Source organism: Propithecus coquereli, unplaced genomic scaffold (genome assembly GCF_000956105.1).
Source record: "Propithecus coquereli isolate 6110/MARCELLA unplaced genomic scaffold, Pcoq_1.0 Scaffold139, whole genome shotgun sequence".
Taxonomy (NCBI): Eukaryota; Metazoa; Chordata; class Mammalia; order Primates; family Indriidae; genus Propithecus; species Propithecus coquereli.
The window spans coordinates 3,618,841-3,640,545 of NW_012138191.1; the positions used below are offsets into that span (position 1 = coordinate 3,618,841).

General features: G+C 42.2%; 1 protein-coding gene across 1 annotated transcript in view; it reads left to right on the plus strand.

Moving 5' to 3' along the window:
* Positions 1–1,885: 1,885 nt before the first annotated feature.
* FERMT1 (fermitin family member 1) overlaps positions 1,886–21,705 on the plus strand; it is a 35,183-nt gene continuing 15,363 nt past the window's right edge. The window contains exons 1-8 of the mRNA XM_012639263.1: positions 1,886–2,028; positions 4,962–5,130; positions 7,420–7,653; positions 10,514–10,660; positions 12,154–12,367; positions 14,197–14,299; positions 19,783–19,890; positions 20,315–20,446. Coding sequence (XP_012494717.1) covers positions 4,980–5,130; positions 7,420–7,653; positions 10,514–10,660; positions 12,154–12,367; positions 14,197–14,299; positions 19,783–19,890; positions 20,315–20,446 — 1,089 coding nt within the window. The 5' untranslated portion in view covers positions 1,886–2,028; positions 4,962–4,979. The remainder of the gene's footprint in view (positions 2,029–4,961; positions 5,131–7,419; positions 7,654–10,513; positions 10,661–12,153; positions 12,368–14,196; positions 14,300–19,782; positions 19,891–20,314; positions 20,447–21,705) is intronic.

Here is a 21,705-nt window from a genome sequence, read left to right on the forward strand (position 1 = left end):
GGTGGTGGTGGTGGGTGGTGGTAATATGTAAAAGAAGTCACCAAGGGGCTTCTGGGGACTGATCATGTCCTGTTTCTTGATGTGGGCACTCTTTATACACAGGTGTGTTCAGTTTCTACAAATTCATCAGCTATATATTCATGATTTGTGCTCTTGTCTGTATATACTGTGTATATACATACATGTATAATTTCAATTAAAAGCTTAAAAAATATCTTAGGCCAAGAAGAAAGATTAAAACCAGCTGAATTCTTCAACATAACGCAGATATTTTCAGCCGAAATGAAAAATCATACTGGTATAAACAGAGCCGTTAATACTTCAAGGTCACACAGAAGATCTTGAACACAGCCTAAGTTCTAAGTGGCGATGAGCAGTCTCGGGAAAGCAAACTTTAAACACCTTCTGCCCAAGACAAGAGCATATTTGCTCAGTTGGTGTTGGCATGTAGGGAAGTGGGACCAGATGACTGTTGACCTCATTCCTATAGTTGACAAACTACCAAATTTGGAAATTCCATTTCAAGTCTTTCATTATTTTAATTACAGAATCCTATATTTGCTGACAATATTCAACTGACCTTTTAAAATTTAAAGTATCTTTCAGAAGGTTAGAATTCCTGAATATGGCAACGTTCAAGCAAAAACACAGATTCAACTTCTAAATTTTATAACTTTTTGTATTAAAATTTAAGTTATCTCAAGCTTTGTGTGCTTGATGCAAATCGCTAACCCCTGTATTGTTCTGCATGAAATTCCACCATGGTATGGCGGGCATTCCATCCCTGTACCCATTTCACAGATGAGGAAATTATAAATTCCATGTCTGCTTTAGTAACCACTGCATCCTCAGAGCCCAGCCCCACGCTGGCGTGTAGTAAGCACTCAACAAATGCGTGTCATATGATCAAAGGAGGCTTGGAAGGGTTGAGTAAATTGCCTGAGGTCACCCACCCTTCCTGGGTGGCCCAGCTCTCTTTGATAGTAAATCCCACAGGAAGGTGACCGGTGGAACTGGGTGGTGATCCCGAGGTGAGACACAGCAGGTGTGGCCCGGACTTCGCCATGGGGCCTGGCCTTGTGTCGCCCCCACCTCCCCCAGTCTTCTATGTCGGATGCCTCACCCTTCGCGGGGATTTACAATCACCCTCTTACTCAGGGATGAATCGCTTTTGTTTCTTCCCCCTCGCTGATCACAGGTGCTCCAGGACTCCTTACGAGAGAGACAGTTGTTTTCGCCCGGGGGCGGGAGTCTCCGGGCCTGGACGCACGCGGGGGTGTGAGTGATGGGTGTACCTGGAGGGCAGGGGAAGTGGCGCGGCTTTCATCATCTGGGCTAGTCCCCGGCGGGCGTCGGGAACCGGGAAAACTGCAGGCGGCCCCAGAGAGGCGGGATGAGAGGTCGCCAGAGAGGCCGCGGCGGGTGAGCGTGCGTCCCGGGTTCTCCTGGCCATCCCGGCGCAGAGCAGCCCTTCCGCCACCCTTTGCCCTTAAAAAATCTGCGCCCCGCGGAGACGCGCCCCTGTAGTCCCAGCGACTGGGGAGACTGAAGCGGGAGGATCGCTTGAGCGCAGCGGTCCCAGGCTGCAGGAGCTTGGGTGACACCGCTGCACTCCAGCCTGGGTGACAGGGCCAGACCCCATCTCTGAAAAAAAAAAATCTGCTGCGGACTGCGACTCTTCTCCGCCGGAGCGAGACCTAGCAGGCCCAGGGCTGGGCGTGCCCTCGCCTGCCCCGCCGCGCGCTGGCCCTGGCCGGCCGGGCCGCTGGGGGCCACGCAGGGCGGGGACGGTGCACCCGGCGCAGCGCGCGGCTGGGGGCGGGCGCCGAGCCTGAGCGCGAGGTCCAGGGGCAGCTTCGCCCGCGCGCCCTCGCTCCAGCCCTCGCCTGCCGCAGCCTAGCGGAGCAGCCCCCGCGACTGGGGGCCCCACTTGGCCAGCGCCCGCTCCCCGGCTCGGCCTGGGGTGGTCTCTAGGGGCGCAGTTCTGCACGTCCGCGAGGCTGGACGCAACAGGCTCCAGGAAAGGAGGTGGGTGATAAGGTCTAGGGCAGGGGAGCTGGAGGCTGTGTTGGGGACCAGTGACTCCTGAGCGTCCCTGCCCGCCTTCTTTCTGCAGCCCCTTGCACTTAAATGGCTGTTGAATTGAACATAATTTCGTCCGGGTGTGACCACCCTCTCCAGCCCTGTGCATCTGGCCGCGCGAAATACTTTCAGTTCAGCCGCAAGTGCTGCCTGTAATAGGGGTAAGGGACAGGTTTCTGTCCACCCACCGTCCGACCCGGGACCCTGCAGAGCTGGCAAAAGACAGGCCGAGTGGCCTTCGGACACCGAGCACTCTCGAATCTTCCCGGGCAAGCGTCAAGGACGGTTTCCCCCACCTTTTCCTTCCTTCCCTTCTTCCTTCCTTCCTTTTCTTCCTTTTTTCTTTTTCTTTCTGTTCTTTCATTTTCTATGAAGGGCCGCTGCGCTTCACGTGTGCCTGTGCGCTTTGCTTCTTGTTTTGGTCTCCCTAGATGCGTTTTCCCGGCTGAAGTTTGCTGCTCTTCCCAACAAGTAACAGCTTGCTGCAGATGAGAAGTTCACTCAAAAATGAAGGTGCAGAAAGATAGGAAAGGAATGCAGGGAAACCAGATTGTCTGATTTTAGCCCCCATTTCGTTGTAAGGGAAACACCATCTATTGCCTAAAGGACTAGCGTTTTCATCGCCCAGGTTAGGAAAAGAAAAGACCTTTTACCTGATTGCCCAGTGAAATAAGCAGTAAGGGGTCGCCATGAAAGAAAGATTGCTTTCTTTATGTACAAAGCATTTTAAATAACAACCTCAAATCATAGCATTTGAGAAATTGTGAGAATCTTAAAGTCAAACAGTTCAATGCCGCGTTATAAGTTTGACTATGAAAGGGATATCTTTATTGTCTTTTTGCTGGGAAATATTTGTGTTAATTAAAAATGCTTAGTAGAAGGTGCAGCGAGTTTAGTTCCTGAGGTTTTAGTTTTCTTTCATATTGGCTTTGCAACATTATCAAGATAGTTTTCCAGTGTGGTGGAAAAGAGTTTGAAGTTAGAAAGACCCGGATTTCTATCATCTAACTTGCTGTGTGACTTCAGACAAGTTACCTAACCTCTCTGAGCCTACGTGTCCGCATTTTTAAATAAGGCTGCTAAGAGGATGAAGGGGATAATAGAAGACTGGAGTTAACGCAGAGCGCATCATCCAGGGACTATGTAATAAATGATAGCTGAAGCTGATGATGATAGAAGCAGTTAGGCCTAATGCTTGCAATCACTGCATGCCACTCCTCGTGCAAGAGGGCTCTGCCTGGGCCTTTGTGCATGGGGAGTAGAGGCATTGCATCAGTGCATGCTTCTGGCTATGAAAACATAAGGAGCTACTTTTGAACTCTTGAATTTGATTCAAACACATAAAATCTGTCCTAAATCTGTTCGGATTTACAGTATTCAACTTATCTGTGTGGTGTATTTTGAGATTCTCTTATGCTTACACAATATCAAATGAACACAGAACAGATATGACATTGGTTATTTAATTATTGTTTATTATTAAAAGTAGTGGTCCTCAAATGTCACCATAGTCCCTGGCTTAATATCAATTTGGGTAGGTTAAAGGAAGGAACTGTGTCCTGGAGCTAATTTTTCACTTGGCTGTGTGAGCCACGGACCAGCATCATCTGGAGCTTATTAGAAATGCAGGACCCACCCCAGCCCTGCAGAATAAAATCTGCATTTTAATAAGCTTCTGGTGGATTTGTGTGCACTGTCAGTTAGAGAAGCCCTTTCGTAGGAGTCTGAGTGCATTGATGTTTCTCAAAAACAGGCCTTATGAAAACAAGGATTTCTCAGAAGCTGTCCTTGCATAGTAAAGTGAAAAGGATTCGTTATAATCATTTAAATGATTTTTATTTTAACTATTTAAAACAGCCAAGAGCAGAACCTTTTCTTTAACAGTAAGAGAGGGCTGACACCTCAAGTTTTGTTTAAGTTCTGCCAATTTGGGGTTCTGGTGTTCCTGTTACCCCCTGAAACATTTCAGTTTTGATACTGCTTGGCTTCTTTCCTTCTAGCTCCTCCAAGGAAGAGAAAACTATGGGTTTGAAGTTCACATCCCCATCTGTGCTGTGAAGAATGAGCTTTTCATGTTTATCAGTCCTGTTTTAAAATCTTTTGCCGAGGGTGTATCCAAAAACTTAATAGATGCATTTATATATCAATTTTTATATGGTACAAAATAATAACTTAAGTAAGTCAAATGCGTGGCAACAATTATTAATGACCTATATGTTTATATGCACTTAAGGTAAAACTGCATATTGCAATGACCAAAATGGGAATTATTTTGCATTGTTTTATATTTTGAGCTTTCAGACAGAAAGATACCATCAATATTTGTGGGAGAATTGTAATATTAATAATATATATGTATTTGAGATATTAGATATAAAGGTTTTAATGACATCCTTTTTAAAAATCAGCTTTATTGAGGTATCATTTGCATGCGATAAAATGCACAGATTTTAAATGTACAGTTTAATGCATTTTATTGCATGCAAATGATACCTCACTAAAGTTGGTTTTTCAAAAGATATCATATAGGATTGCCTATTGCTAGAATAGTTCAGAGAATGTCAATAGAGAAGGAAAATGAAGAATTGACATATCAGGCGGACAAAGAAAATGCACAGCCAAGTGATCCTGGAGGAATGAGTGAATGGAAAAATAATGTATGTAAATTTAGATGGTTTGAGATCATTTTTATAAGACTTTTTGTCTTTGACATTAAGATGCTGAATTTAATATCTGGGCACTGGGAATCCTGCAGAGCTTTTTGAAGAGAAGGCTAAAAGTGAAAAATAAAACAAAAAACAATTTTGCTCTGCAGGGTCTACTGGCACTTTCTGGTTCCTTCTCACATTCCAATCTATGTCTGCCTTTGTATTCTGCAGACATCAGCATTTGGCACGATGCTGTCATCCAGTGACTTTGCATCTGCTTCCTGGGAGCTCGTGGTCCACGTTGACCATCCCGACATAGAGGAGCAGAAGGACATCACGCTGAGAGTGTCCGGAGACCTGCACGTTGGGGGGGTGATGCTCAAGTTAGTAGAACAGATCAGTAAGTTTCTCTTCCTTAATGGTTTCTCTGTATTTGAAACTCTTTCTGTTGCCTCACCACTAAATGGCTGGTCTAGGTTGTCTGATCATCTAGATTTTTCTGATCATGCATCTTGTAATGGTCCAGAGAGCAAGTCCCCCTCCTCTCCTAGGGTGGAGAGAGAAATAGGGGTCCTGGCAAGAACTTCAGACTGAATTCCAGCTACGCTTGTAAAAATTTGAGTCTTTGGTGGCAAACTAAAGTTCCCCAGCGGATATAATGCTGTACTGGCACAAGGATGGGACCCATCCATTGGTGACAACTACCTTTAGGTGACTTTAGGTGGTATGGCATTAGACTATGTGCCAATTCCCTGTGAATACTCAACTGGTCAGTGATAAAGTCAGCTTGGAGCCAACGTGTCTTCTAACACTTATCCACCATTTGCTACACTCCCTGTTTAAACAAAGAAAAAGAAGTCTTTAGGGTCAGATTCCTCACATCGGGAGTTAACACTATCAAATCTAGAATTTAATAACATTCCATTTTCTTTGTATTTATTTTACCTTCTACTGAGGCCTTGCATGCTGGCTTTTCATTTACTCTAGCGAGATAAAGGGTTTTTTAAGTGAGTCTTTATTGAAGTATAATATACATACCCAAACTGCACTTATCATGGGGGTACAGTTCAATGAACTCTCACAAAGCCATGTAACCACCACCCAGATCAAGAAATAGAACATTACCTATTTCCCACCCTAATCCCATACCTGACCCCGTCCAGTCGCTACTCTACCAAGGGTAGCCAGTACCCTTACTTCTAACGCCAGAGGAATAATTTGCTTGATTTTGAACTTGATATAAATGGATTTATACAGGATACACTCTGTCTTAGTCTGTTTGTATTGCTATAGAGGAACTCCCTGAGGCTGGGACATTTGTAAAGAAAAGAGGTTTATTTGGCTCACAGTTCTGCAGGCTGTCCAAGAAGCATGGTCCCAGGACCTGCTTCTGGTTAGGGCTTCAGGAAGCCTCCAGTCATGGTCAAAGGGAAAGAGAGCAACATTACGTGGCAAGAGGAAGGAAGCAAGAGAGAGAAGAGGAGGTGCAAGGCTCTTTTCAACGGAATGACACCAAGCCATTCATGAGGGATCCACTCCCATGACCTCAACACCTCCCACCAGGCCCTGTCTCCAACATTAAGGATCAAATTTCAATGTGAGATTTGGAGGGGACAAATATCCAAACTATAGCACATTCTTACGCATCTACTTTCTTTCACGCACTATACATTATTTCTGTGAGATTTATCCATATTGTTGCATATAGTTCTCATTCATTTATTTGCATTGCTGTATAATATTCCATTATAAGAATATGCCACAACATATTTATCCATTTATTTCTTGATGGACATTTGAGTTGTCTTCATTTTCAGGCTCTTACAGACAGGGCTGCTATAATATATGTCTTTTGGTGATCATTTCTATTGCATGTATAGCTCAGAAAGGAAATGCTAATTCATAGGGTTTTCCCAAACAGTTGTACCAATTTATACTTCTACTAACATCATTAAGCAAAACGTTGTCTAATTTAAAGAGAGAGAAACCATTTAAAAAGTAACAAGTAAATAAATACACCAGTGGCTCTTAATTTAGCAAAGTAAAAGATTGAATATTGACTCCAACGTGGATGAAAAGCAAAGATTCTATTTTCCTGCCAACATTGAAGGAGGGGAAAGATTAAATGTTGATGCTAACATTGAGAGGGGGAAAATATTTATTCTGATTTCAATGTTTGGGGATATGGTGGAACTGATAAGAGTTGTGCATTCCTGAGAAGAGTGAAATGTTGGTTTTATAGCACCTCTGTGTGGTCTTTGATTAGGAGCTATTGTTACTCCCTTGCGATACAGCATTGTAGAGATCCATTTTTATAAGAGAAATAATCTTGACTGAACAACATCAAATGCTTTTGACCTTCCCAAAAAGGCCCGTGGCATGGAGGGATTTTAAGGATGAGAACTTTAGCATTCCTCATGAACAAAAATTCCATGTTTCTGTTCCTCTACAGTATTTACTTGTAAATGATGGTACGTACGGTTCAGTCACTGTTTTCTCCTGCCCCCGCCTTGGAGACTTTGGAGAGAGGCCAAGAACTGTTGAGCCTCGAATTGGAAAAGGAGATGGGGGGCTGGAGACCAGTTGTTGGTTTCAGTTTTTGCACACAGTGAAACCAACCCCGGAACACCTGGACCCTCCACGCCGGGCTCTCTCTCATTTTACTTAACTACGTTTTCCTTTTCTGTAGACATATCCCAGGACTGGTCAGACTTTGCTCTTTGGTGGGAACAGAAGCACTGCTGGCTTCTGAAAACCCACTGGACCCTGGACAAGTATGGGGTCCAGGCAGATGCAAAGCTTCTCTTCACCCCTCAGCATAAAATGCTTCGCCTTCGCCTGCCGAACGTGAAGACGGTGAGATTGCGAGTCAGCTTCTCGGCTGTGGTTTTCAAAGCTGTCAGTGATATCTGCAAAACCCTGAGTGAGTACCCCGAAGACGCCCCTGTGCCCTTTGCACTCTTCCCAAAGGAAGACAGGAAAATTAGGTGCGAATTCTGCCTACCTCAGGCAATTGGCTAGAGAATGCTCCCTTGTTAGGACGCACGCTTTCCAGCCCAGGCCTGGGTGCTGCGGCCATGTAAGTGCAGTTAAACCAAATGGAACATTATTGGCATAAATCAGACTCGTTTCTACAAAGCTTAAAACTATTTCAAAAGAGATGTGTAAACGGACTAGACAAAGCATTAAGATTACCCCCCCAAAATTTATGTCTCCAAGCTATACTTAAATCATAATTATTATACAGTATTTAAGATAAACAAAAAAAGAGTTCCATTAAATCCTTCATCACCATAGAGCGGTGTCTTTACTGTTTTTGAGATAATGATGTCACAATGTCTTAACTGCTTCATTAACATCTGGCTCCAGTAAATAGCTCTGTCTACAAAAAGCACTTGCGAAGTTTAGTTTAAGGAGAAAAGTACATTTAATTGTGAATTGAAACCTAATTCTTTGTGGGTTGGTATCCTATAGTTTAACAGTCCCAAGAACAACACTACCCAAACCATTTCTTCATGAAGGTGTTCTCATCTTATATTTTTTGAAAATGTACATGTGTATTCTTTGGTTCCAAAGCCAAAAATAAGCATTTGAACACAGAATAGATAATATAGAAGTGAGTATCTTCCCCCCTAAAACTATAAACTGCTTCATTCACTCATTCAACAAATATTTATTGAGCATCTACTATGCGCCAGGCATTGTGGTGAGTGCTAAAGATACATTAAAAATAAAGATAGCTAAAATCCCTGCCTTCCTGGAGCTTATATTCTAGCAGGTAGAGACAGATAGTAACAATAAATATAATAAATAAGAAAAGAATATAGGCTGTTAAAGGGGGGTGGGTGGTACAGAAAAAGGGAAAATGTGTCAGCAGGATTGAGAATGGCAGCATTCGGCAGTGGAGGGGAGCGCTGGGGTGTGAAATAGGGTGAGAGCAGAAGCCACGTCCTGAGCATCTCTGTGTCCCTGACTCCTGTCACAATGCCTGGCCCACATTATCTGCTAATGACCGTTTGCTGAGTGAATAAATGAATGGAGCATAAATTGCAGCTATGTCCCTGATGCATGGTGGGCAAAGGGCAAGCACAAGGACACCTTTTTTCCAGTAATATTCTAGTGAGGATTTGAAAACAAAGTAATGATTAAATTAAATCATATATTCCACATGCCACAGTGGACTGGAAGCACACATCATAGCTGAGGCCAGGAACCTGACATTTCGAAATAAACAAAAGCGGTCAGATGTTTTCTTTTCCTGATTGTATCTTCATGGTAGTCGTGAGGGCTCCACTTGGCATTTCTAATCATTGCTTTTTATATCTGATCAACTGAAGTGAAATCAAATTTAGCAGTATAATGGCTTGTCCCTTGAAGCACAGAAAAGACACCAATCTTGGGCTTGGAGATACAGGTGTTCTATTTTTGTTTTTAGTGCTTACACTGGAACTTTTAGTTCACCACCAGCTTTTGTGTATAAATCCTGCATTTGGGATGGTCACTGGTGTGTGTTGCAACCTGACTGTCAGATATCTTCAGTTACTGGGAGAGAGTCGAGCTCGACTGCTGGGCTCGGTCTCGGCACTCAGCAGTGAGTGAACGAAGCCATAGGAGGGCCTCATGGAATCAGTGCACTTACCTCCAGCAAAGCTGCCCGGGCCCTGAGACACCCACATGCCTTTGCTTTTTCCTGGGATGATAGCTGCTCAGTGCAGTTATGTTTATCTGCAGTTCTGATCAGCAACTGCAAATATATTTGATTAATGGGGATTATCATAGCTTGGGTTTCCAGAGGCAAACCCTGAGATTAGGATTCAAGTACAAATAGTTTATTTGGGAGGTGACGCCAGGAAACACTGATGGAGACGGGGAAATGAGACTGGGAAGAGAAGGCCACCAATAAGAGAGTGTCACCAACCAAGTCACACTTCAGCAGCTGGGGACCTCTGGGAGACGGTATAGACACAGTCTCGGGACAAGGGTGTATAAACACCACCTTCATCAGTCTCTGAGGGCTGCTCTTAGGGAGCATTAATTCCCCTGGATGTGTGGACTGCTGTGTGGGTGTGTGGGCAGCACAGACCCCGGCCGGCTGGCAGAGCCTCTGGCAGAGAGACACGTGTTCTAGATGCCACCGGAAGCCAGGCCAGCATGTGCTGAAATGGAGAGGGCCAAGGTGAGATGGGCAGGGCGTCAGGACGTCTGCCACAGGATGAGGGGAGCTGCGGGGCACTGCGTGAGAGAAGGACTTTCAGGATCTCTGGTCCTTAAAGAAAAAGGGGAGGAGCCCTTGGTGGTTGTTTAAAAAACTAAAAAAAGAAAAGACAAAGAGAGGAAAGGAGAGAGGAGGGAGAAGAAGGAAGGAAAGTAGGAAAGATGAAAGGAAGGGAGGGAGATAAGAAAAAGTTGATGGTAAACAGGTGAGAAGAATAGCAAAGTACTAATAGTGGTTGAAGCCCAGTGGGCAGCGCGTGAAAGGAATATTATACTATTCCCTTTGCTTTAGCTGTGTTTGAAACAGTTGCGTAATACATTTTTTTAAATAAACTAGAAATTTTACTAGACTATATCTCCCTCCACTATTTATTTCCCCCACTCACTTTGGGGGGGTCTCTCCTCCCCCTTTGATTTCTTCAAAAGGGTTGCAATTTAGTTTCATTTACTTCTCAGGCATTTCCTGAGAAATGGTTTCAAATGCGCAAAATGATGCTCAGCCTTTGAGGAATTTTCTTTTGACTTTTATTTTTTTCTTTTTGTTACTTGTTATTTTATTTTATTTCTAGATATTAGAAGATCAGAAGAACTTTCCTTATTAAAGCCTTCTGGTGACTATTTTAAGAAGAAGAAGAAAAAAGACAAAAATAATAAGGAACCCATAACTGAAGATATTCTAAACCTGGAGTGTTCTCCAACGGTTGCAGGTCCACCAGGTCAGATTTGTGACAGGTGTTTTGTTGTATTCATGTGTGAATGTAGAGCAAATCCCAAGAGAAAAATATGCTTCTCTCCGCCCCCTTCCAAACAGAGGAGGAATAAAATTGCAAGATTGATGTGATGAGGAAAAGATATGCAGTTAAGTTTAGAACTAACAGAAATTTATTTCAGACTTTTTCCAACAGGTACGCGTAATAACTCATTATTTTAATTGTGTATCTTACGTTGCTGATGAATGCAAAATCTTAGTACAACTGACCATGAACTGGGGATAAAAGGATAAAAGAGTGATATTTAGAAAAAAGATCAGTTAAATCAGGCCAGGTGCGGTGGTTCACGCCTATAATCCTAACACTTTGGGAGGCTGAGGTAGGAGGATCGCTTGAGCTCAGGAGTTCAAGACCAGCCTGAGCAAGAGTGACACCCCATCTCTACTAAAAATAGTAAAAATTAGCTGGGTGTGGTGATGCACACCTGTAGTCTCAGCTACTCGGGAGGCTGAGGCGAGAGGATCACTTGAGCCCAGGAATTTGAGGTTGCTGTGAGCTAGGCTGACACCACGGCACCCTAGCCCAGGCGACACAGTGAGATTCTGTCTCAAAAAAAAAGGTAAGTTAAATCACTCAAATATCCTTCCCTCTTCTTGAGTCTATCTTTGTGTGATTCTTTCCTGAATTCAATTTTTCATGGGGCATGCAAGAGGAGGGCAGGTAAAAATTCTGGAGAAGTATTAAATATCATCCTTTTCTTTTTATATCAAAATAATCAAATCTCTAGCTTGCTTGCAAGATTGAGGACTTTCTTGCGTAGTATATTCCAATGCAAAGAACAAAAGGGGTATTTGTACTTTCCTTATGCAAATTAGAACCAGATGATTTAAAAATCATCCATCTACTGGATTTTTAAAATCAGTGAATGCTGCTAGTTGCTTACGGAGCTACCTGAAACGTGTTGTGTACATGCATTCTGTGAGGTCTCCGGGTCTCTAATAGTACCAGGACTCCTGCTGACATAGGAAGACTTAGAATTGTCAGAAAAGAGGTGGTCCCCAACATTTGTCTTGTTGATTTTTGGAAGTTTTTACATATCTGAGTTCTTGAGCTTTCCAGGAGCTGAATATACAGATAAGACCTTTACCTGTGTATCACTAATCTCTCCACCATCGTGACTCATATTATTTTATTTTTTTTCCATGTCTTTGCTCTTTTTTTTATTGCAGAATATTACGGGGGAACAAACGTTTTGGTTACATGAATTACTTTTGTACAGTTTGAGTCAAAGTTATAAGTGTGTCCATCACCCAGATAGTGTGCATTGTACCCGTTGGGTATGAATTTACCCATCTGCTCTTCCCCCTGACTCATGTTCTTTTAAATGGTGCAAACATTTAAAGTCAAAATTCATTTGAGTATAAGTAATGTTAGTATTTTTCTAAAGATTTCTGCTCTCCAAATCTCATATCACAGTGCGTGCCCGCCTTGCCTTACAGTAAGTCCTGGCTTGTACAGTAAAACCATGACTCCTATATACGACCCCATCAATGGAACGCCAGCGTCATCCACTATGACTTGGTTCAGTGACAGCCCTTTGACGGAACAGAACTGCAGCGTCCTCGCATTTAGCCAGCCTCCCCAGTCGCCAGAGGCGCTTGCTGATATGTACCAGCCTCGGTCTCTGGTTGATAAAGCCAAGCTTAATGCAGGGTAAGGATGCGGCTCCTTTTGCCTCACTTGGAACTGGTGCTGACGCAGGAAGAGAGACGGGGGTGGGAGCGTTTATTTGTCAGGTCAGTAGGCCCAGGGGCCGTACTTTATTAGCAAAAGTCAGCTCTGATTTTTGCAACAGAGGGGGAAAATGCAGGCTCTGGTCATCTCGGTACCTTTAAAGCATGACAAAATGTACGCATTTGGGTAACTCAATGGACGACCATCTGTGTATACTCATTCTTTGCCACTACAGGTGTGCAAAGCGTATTTTATGGGATGTAGAGTGGTTTGTAAGTATGTTGGTCCCCCTGGGTCAGCGGGGAAGATCCAGGGTGGCCCACCTGGCTCACATCGTCTCTTGTGGAACACCCTTTCTCTCTTTAGGCGTTCTGATGAGCAAGTCCTTGAGCTGTGTTTGACATGGTCTCAGAAAATGTGCCCAAACTGTTGCTCAAACTGCCATATTTTTTGTTCCCCCTTGCTCACCAAATAAAGTCCCTTTACGACCTGGTCCCAGCGGATGTCTCTGCATCCTACCATGCTCTCCTGTCCCCCAACCTGCCCAGGTGCACACGCACTCTTTCCGTCACTGCCTCCTCTCCAGGACCATCTCCTTTGCCTGCTGGTCAGTCCCTCCTTGTCCTTTCAGGCCCAGCCACATGCTGCCTCCTTCTCAAGTATCGCTGTTCAGAATCGGTCACTCCCCTGCGGTTCTGTTCCACCATTTTGCTTACTCCAATGCCACATTGTCCCTTTATTATGAGGCTTGGTCTCTCCCCACTGGATTGTCAACTCCTCCAGGATGGCAGTTATGTCTCGTCATCCTTGTTCCCTCACAGGGCCTAATATAGTGGAAGTTCAAGCCATCTTTATTCAATGATACTGGGTGACACTCATCCCCTTCTTATTTTGCTGTTAACTTTTAATCTCCAGCCCCGCTGCCCTCACTGTTACTCAGTTTTTATTTCTCAATTCTAGAACTGTACTCTCCAACACAGGAACCACTGGCCACATGTGATATTTAAATTTAAAATTTGAATTTAAATACATAAAATTAAAATGCAGTGCTAACCACCTTTAAATATCCAGCAGCCACAGGTGGCTAAGGGCTCACGTATTAGCACAGATATGAATATTTCCCTCACTGCAGAAAGTTCTAGGCAATAAGGTAGAGCTGGCTTTGGGGAGAGCCACCTGGCACAGTGGAGAGGCAGTGCACATAGTCGGGAGGTCTTGCATGCTGGCTTTGCCACCAGGCCTGTGACCTTGAAAGGATCATCTAATGTCACTGAGACGAAGTTTCCTAATCTATAAAACCGAGATAATAAGAACTTCCCTGGCTCCTTCTTTGGGTTACTTTAAAGTGTCACTGAGAAAAAATCTATAAAGCACTTTGAAAACTCTAAGATAGAATGCAAATATAAGCTATTATGTGCTTACTGGTTTGGGATTATATAGGTCGAATATCCCTTATCCAAAATGCTTGGGACCAGAAGTATTTTGGATTTCATATTTTTTCAAAATTTTTCCAGATTTTAGAATATGTGCATTACACTCACTGATTAAGCATCCCTAATCTGAAAAATATGAAATTCAAAATGCTTCAATGAGAAGTTCCTTTGAGCATTCATGTCAGTGCTCAAAAAGTTTCAGATGTTGGAGCATTTTGGATTTCAGATTTTCAGATTAGGGATACTCAGTCTGTATTATCTACTATGACTTTGTTCAAGGATATAAATTATATGTAATACATAATATATAACATAATATGATGGACATATGTGGAAAATGGATTGGCTGTTAAAACTCATCCTGTTGTTTTCTAGTTGGCTGGATTCCTCACGCTCCCTTATGGAACAAGGCATCCAAGAGGATGAGCAAGTGCTGTTACGATTTAAATACTACACTTTCTTTGACTTGAATCCTAAAGTAAGAAACTTTTTCTGTTTCTCTCTCCAGTGAATGCATGGAAATGTAAACTTGAGTCATTGGTTATCAAGACTAGGATTAATTTACGCGATCTTGAGTTTTGCTCTGCAGGGTTAGACTGATACATGTATACTCGTCTCGGAATTTTCATTTTTTATTTATTTATTTTTTTTCTGAGACAGAGTCTCACTCTGTTGCCTGAGCTAGAGTCCTGTGGCATCAGCCTAGCTCAAAGCAACCTCAAAATCCTAGGCTCAAGTGATCCTCCTGCCTCAGCCTCCTGAGTAGCTGGGACTACAAGCATGTGCCACCATGCCCAGCTAATTTTTTCTATTTTTAGTTGTCCAGCTAATTTCTTTCTATTTTTACTAGAGACGGGGTCTCACTCTTGCTCAGGCTGGTCTTGAACTCCTGACCTTGAGTGATCCTCCCACCTCGGCCTCCCAGAGTGCTAGGATTACAGGCGTGAGCCACCGCGCCCGCCCTTGTCTCTGAATTTTTATCTATTGGTTTCTAATGAGCAAAGATTAGCAGGGGTCTCTATGGGGCTTTGTGCCCAGCACGGCGTGCACTGCCCCTCTGCATTTGTAGGAATGAAGAAATGTGAAGAGAGCAGCTCACAGAGCTGGAGTCCTTAATGCTTAGGAAGGAAAGGAATTGTGTTATCTATTCAAATTTGTGCCCTATCTGTTATTTATTTATTATATTAAGCAACTACCATATGCCAGGAACTAAGCCAGGTACTGAAAACCCCAACTGTCGTCTATTAATGTTCTCAAATGAAATAAAATACACAGGACTACAAAATGAAGCAGTTATGTTGAACTCTAGTAACCAAAATCTTTTTCAAAATGGATATAGTAATATAGTAACATATTTTTAGTTAATTGAATGAATAAGACCTGGTGGCAGCCTCATAACCACCATGATTTCAAAGTAGTGACATGTGTGGGCATTACTTGATGACAGCAACAATAACGGTGGTACAGCAGGAAAAGTTTGTGATTCTGGTGATCACAAAGGGACAAGTACTCTGCAGTACCGTGGTTCATTGCCTGCATTCATCATGGGAGGAAAAGAAATTTCCATGAGAGGTGGGGGCAGGTGAAGATGTAGTGTTTCCTCTTCTGAGCTTGTGGACCACCTGTATTGAAACTCCCAAGTCCAAGGACCCCAGATTTAGAACCGCTGTGCCAAGACCACATTCAAGCCCTACTCCTTCCAGAGAAGAGCTTTTCCCTACTCTGGGTCACATGAGCCATTCCCTTCTTAGAGCCACAACTAAGTACTGCACAATTTCAGGACTGACACCTCTAATCACACTGTATCTGTGGGTTTTTCCCAACAAATAGACATGAAGTCCTTGGGAACAGAGAACACATATCTGGTACTTCTTTTGCCTTCCCCTCCCCGCTCCCACATGCTGCAAAGATGCTGCGAAAGTCAGACTTACCCAATTCAAGCACCTGAGCAATGGTAGAGTCACCCGGCCCTTGGGGAGCCTTCCAGCAATTTCCATGCTAAGCGATTCCCCATTAAATCCCCTGTTTCAGAATTGACCTTAAGCTTAAAAGAAGGCAGCTCAGTCATCTACTTCTGAAAAAATTGTCAGGAACACAGAAGTGACTTCACAGTCACAGAATCCAGACATGGCAGGTCATCAGAATAAATATCAAACTGGGAGGAAATATGCATTTGTCTAAAAAGTAGAAGAAATCAAAGGAATTGTACTCCCAGGAGGGGACAAGGACACTGAAGGTGAGGGTCACAAGGGCTGTTATCTTAGGCTCTTTGGCCTCCAGCCTCTGCTTGCCTATGGGATGAGGAGTTCCCTCTTCATAGCCTGTAAAGTGAACCTTGTTTGAATCTAACAGCCAAATGGCAGCTGTCAACCCCAAAGGTTACAGGAAGAATTAGGCTAGCAGGACACAGTTTAGGGGCAGAGAATGGGGATCCTCAACCACTTTAGAGTTGTGGTGGTACCCCCTCTCTCCCCTCTTCAAATTACAAGTGCTATAAATAAAACCAAGTTTAAGACTCCTACTATATGTTGAGTAGATATAGGGGATATAAAAAAAAGATGCAGCTAATGTTTCCATAATGTAAAATCAAATCAAGAAGAGCAAAGAGGTCAGTCACAGTGTCTTATGCCTGTAATCCCAGTACTTTGGGAGGCCGAGGTGGGAGGATTGCTTGAAGCCAAGAGTTCAAGACCAGTCTGGGCAATATAGCAAGATCCTATCTCTACAAAAAAAATGGAAAACTTTAGCCAGGAATTTAAGGCTCCAGTGAGCTATGATCATGCCACTGCACTCCAGCCTGGGCAACAGAGCAAAACCTTGTCTCAAAAACAACAACAACAAAAAAGAGCAAAAGATAGCACCCAGGAAACTACTGCAAACATAAAAGGCACCTTAAAAATAGAAGCTAAATTCTACAGTGAGAACTGGGAAGCTTCTCTGGCTTGCAGAGGAGAGATATGTACAAGCCATAGGTCTGAAGTAATAGGTGCTAATTAAAATCTCAGATATATAAAATACTAGAACACAATATCTCAAAAATAATATATTCAAAAAATGCAGGCCAGGCACAGTGGCTCACGGCTGTAATCCTAGCACTCTGGGAGGCCCAGGTGGGAGGATTGCTTGAGCTCAGGAATTCGAGACCACCCTGAGCAAGAGCAAGACCCAATCTCTACTAAAAATAGAAAGAAATTAGCCAAACAACTAAAAATAGAAAAATTAGCCGGGCATGGTGGCGCGTGCCTGTAGCCCCAGCTGCTCAGGAGGCTGAAGCAGGAGGATCACTTGAGCCCAGGAGTTTGAGGTTACTGTGAGCTAGGCTGATGCCATGGCACTCTAGCCCAGGCAAGAGAGTTAAGACTCTGTCTCAAAAAAAAAAAAAAAAAAAAAAATGAAAAAAGAAAAAAAGAGGAAAAAAAATGCAAAAGCCAGAATCCATAAAAGAAAAGATTGGTAGATTTTATTTAAAAATAAAAATTTTAATCATGCCAAAAAACTATAAACAAAATAAAAAAGTCCTTGCAACACATACTACAAACAAAAGACTAACTCCCCTAATATATAAAGCGTCTCTATGGAGCAATAATAAAAAGACCAACAACCCAGTAGACTAATGGACACAAGGATATAAACACATACATAGTGCATAGAAAAGGAACTACAATGGCTTGTAGTGCAAAGGTTAAAAAGTCTCCCGTGCTATCTTAGCAAAAATGTGGGGAAACAGGTTCTCTCATACACTACTTGTAGGTCAAAGTACAAATTAATCTAGCCTCTATGGAAGGCAATTTGGCAGTGTCTATCAGAATGACAATTCTACACAACTTTGACCCAGCAAATCCACTCCTAGGTATTTATACCACAGTGATACTCACACATGCAAATTGATACGTGTACATAAGGACCAGGATTACTATGAAACATTATTTGTTTTAGGAAAACATTAGAAACCACCTAAATGTCCATCAGTAGGGAACTGGTGAAATACATTATGATACATTCATACCATGCTGTTGTTAAAAAAAAAAAATATATCAGCTCTCTTTTGATATGGAACATACTGAAGGTACATTATTATTTTTTATGAACCTGACATTACAAACATATCGAGGTACATTATTAAATGAACAGAGTAAAATGCAAAACAGTCCATAGAGAAACTACTATTTGTGGTAGACAAGGAAGGGAGGGAGGCTAACTTTTTATTGAATATCTTATCCCTTTTGACTTCATCAAAATGAATTCGTTCACTGTATACACTTTTGCCCCTTTAAATGTGTTTGAAGTGTGTGAATTGAAAAAAAACTCTTTATAACTTTGATAGTTCATAGCATTTTAATGTTGAGTAGAGAAAAACACATCAGTTTTAACAAGAGACCTGGAGGATATTGAAAGCTGTTACCAGGCCAACAGGGAATCTTGGTGAGTGGAGCTAACTAGTAACTCTTTCTTAACAGTGTGAAAACTATGATCGGTAGGTTTCCTTATTTGTTTGTATTGCTGGTTGGTAGAAATATCTAGTTATGACATCTTATTCTACATCCTATTTTTCTCTTAATGTTAATTTCTAAATGTAGGTAACTTTTATTTAACTAATATTCTTTCAAAAAATTGTTTCATTTGTGGGGGAGGATAAGGATATTCAAGTGTGGAAGATTTTTTTTTTTCTTTTTCTTTCTTTTTTTTTTATTTCAGCATATTATGGGGGTACAGATGTTTAGGTTACATGTGTTGCCAAGTGTGGAAGATTTTATTAAATTTTTCAAATCTGTCTAGGTGCAGTGGCTCATGCCTATAATTCTAGCACTTTCAGAGGCCAAGGTGAGAGGATTGCTTGAGGTCAGGAGTTCAAGACCAGCCTAAGCAGCACAGCGAGATCCTGTCTCCACAAAAAAATAGAAAAAGTAGAGGGGCATGGTGGCGCATGCCTGTAGTCCCAGCTACTCAGGAGGCTGAGGCAGGAAAATTGCTTGAGCCTAGGAGTTTGAGGTTGCAGTGAGCTATGATCATGCCATTGCCCTCATATCTGGGCAACAAAGTGAGACCCTGTCTCTAAAAAAAAAAAAAAATTAAATCTTTATTAACTGCATTTGAGAGAAGTCTTGTTGAGTAACTTAACTTACTCCCAACAAGACACCTACAGTATTAGAATTGTAAACACTGGAACTGAGTGACAGACACACAGACTGCTAGATACAAGTTTGTTAATCCAATGCAAATTTATTTTTCTTTTTTCTTTTTTTTTTTTTGAGACAGAGTCTCACTCTCTTGCTTGGGCTTGAGTGCCGTGGCGTCAGCCTAGCTCACAGCAACCTCAAACTCCCGGGCCCAAGTGATCCTTCTGCCTCAGCTTCCCGAGTAGCTGGGACTACAGGCGTGAGCCACCCATGCCAGGCTAATTTTTTGTTTCTATTTTTAGTTGTGTGGCTAATTTTTTTTCTATTTTTAGTAGAGATGGGGTCTCGCTCTTGCTCAGGCTGGTCTCGAACTCCTGAGCTCAAGCTATCCTCCCGCCTCGGCCTCCCAGATCAATTCAAATTTCAGTGGCTGCACACACTCACACACTATTTAGATTTGATGTGTAAACTGTGAATTAAATCAGGGGTCTTTGGGGGGAAGGGTGGCCGCATGTTTCTTTGGGGTGCATTACGTGTGTGGTTTTTTGAGTTGTCATGTCTCGGTTGCACTATAATGTACACACCATAAAATTCGCCCGTTGTAAGTGTCCACTATAGTGATTTTTAGTATATTTATACAGGTATGCCACCATGACCACAATCCAGTTTTTAAAAACTTCCATCACCCAAAGAAGTTAGTGAGACATGTTCCCTTCAGTTACCTGAACTGAAGCTTATTGCATCCGATTAACAGAGAATGGTCTCAGTTATTCCAGAATTTTTGTACTGTGGAATGTAATATACTCCTCCCCACATGTACACACATATCTGTTTTTTTCTCTAGTATGATGCTGTCCGGATAAACCAACTCTATGAACAAGCCAGGTGGGCCATTCTCTTAGAAGAAATCGACTGCACAGAGGAAGAAATGTTGATCTTTGCAGCACTACAGGTATGGTAACTTTAGTACCTTTTCTCTGGAAGGAGATGAACCAAGTTTGTTATGCTTAAAGTTTTGTATTCTACATACTGCTTTTTTTTTTTTTCTTTGAAGAAAGAGCTGAAAATAAGGGGAGTGAATTTAAATTTAAATTGCTCCTCATGATCCACACATGTGCACATTTTACCTAAGGCATTTAGTCTTGCAATTTTTATCTCTTCCCTGCTACAATCAGTGATGGGGAAGAACCAGGTGTGAACACGACTTACCGTAAATCTCAGAATGATTCAGATTAAAATGTCATTTTCCATGCACAGGAGGGAGCTCTCTTTTCAGGAGATGTTCAGTATTCCAAGGGAATTGTCTTCAATAAAGAAATGGCTAATGGGTTAGTTTGTGTTTACAAAATATCTTAAAAGCTCTGTTTTCATTTTAGTATCACATTAGCAAACTGTCGCTGTCCGCTGAAATACAGGATTTTACCAATGAGTCCGAGGTCGATGAAGTGGAAGCAGCGCTTTCTAATTTGGAAGTGACTCTAGAAGGTGGAAAAGCAGACAACACGTTGGTAGGAACTTTTCTGATAACCCAGAGGTGTGGCTTTGTTCTAACTGATTGACTATAAATATAGATGGACCTCTCTTTATTAGAAATAAGAGAATATTTCATCTCATTTTGAAAACAGAAAAGATGCTCTTCACCTCACAAGCTTCAGCTTAGCAAGAACTAACCAGCTTTTCTGAGATTAGCTCTGAAAGGGGTTATATTTCATTTCTACTACTCTTCGGGATAAGTTGGCACGGTGTAAGGGAAAGATTGCAGAGGGCTCCACTTCACTGGCTTGGAACATGAAATTGGTCCCTTAAGTCTAGAAAGAAACATTCCATCTATTGCCTGGGTCAGCTGTGAGAATAGAGAAAATGCTTTACATATCTAACATCTTGTTATCTATTTACGTTGTCATGTGTTTTCACTGGGCAAGCTTGGAAGAAGTGAGGACTTTTGCTGGGACATTGTAAAAAGTTCCTGAGCCCTTTGGACTTCAGGAAATAAACAAAAACCCTCCAGTAAAACATACAGAAATAAAACTGTTTTATCATCTCTTGCTCCTGATCCATGAAATATGGCTGAATGTCAGGTTTATAATGGGAATGCCTCTCCTGTTTAATTCACTCATTGGGTGCCACCCTTTTGTTTAAGTTCTTCAATCATGGGAGTCATTATTAGTTTGATCACATTGAATCAGAGAGGTGGGTCCATCATAATTGGATCTGAAGTAATAATGGATAAGAGTGAGCCACTCTATTCTTAGGAATTCATTGTGTGTTCTCTTATCATTACATGGTGTAAAATAGGAAATTGGTATCGTGCAAGAGCAAATACTTAATACAAACTAAATACCAAGATTCTGCAGAGATAACCCTTGGGCCCCAAGAAATTGGAGTTCTCTTGTGTCTACTTTCCGCATTGAATAAATACAAAAGGAAAGTGATTCTTCTTAAAATAAATGAAAAATTCCCTCCTCCCTCCTTCAATACTTTTATGTGGCACTAACTAAACAATAGGCTTTCAGTTTGAAAACAGGCACCAACCTGCACTGCAGAATGAACTTTGGACCAGGTTCCTTTTGAAAGCTTAATCAGTGACCTAGGTTGAGCTAGAGCTACCCACTCCAATGTAAAAATCATAAAATATTTTGTTTCTACGTAAAAGTGGTCATTTCTAACCCAAACATTTAACGTGAATGGTAGGTACAAGGAGTGCTTGGTCAATTTTTTTAATCGCTTTTTTGTATTTTTATGATCTATGATACATACAGAAAAGTGA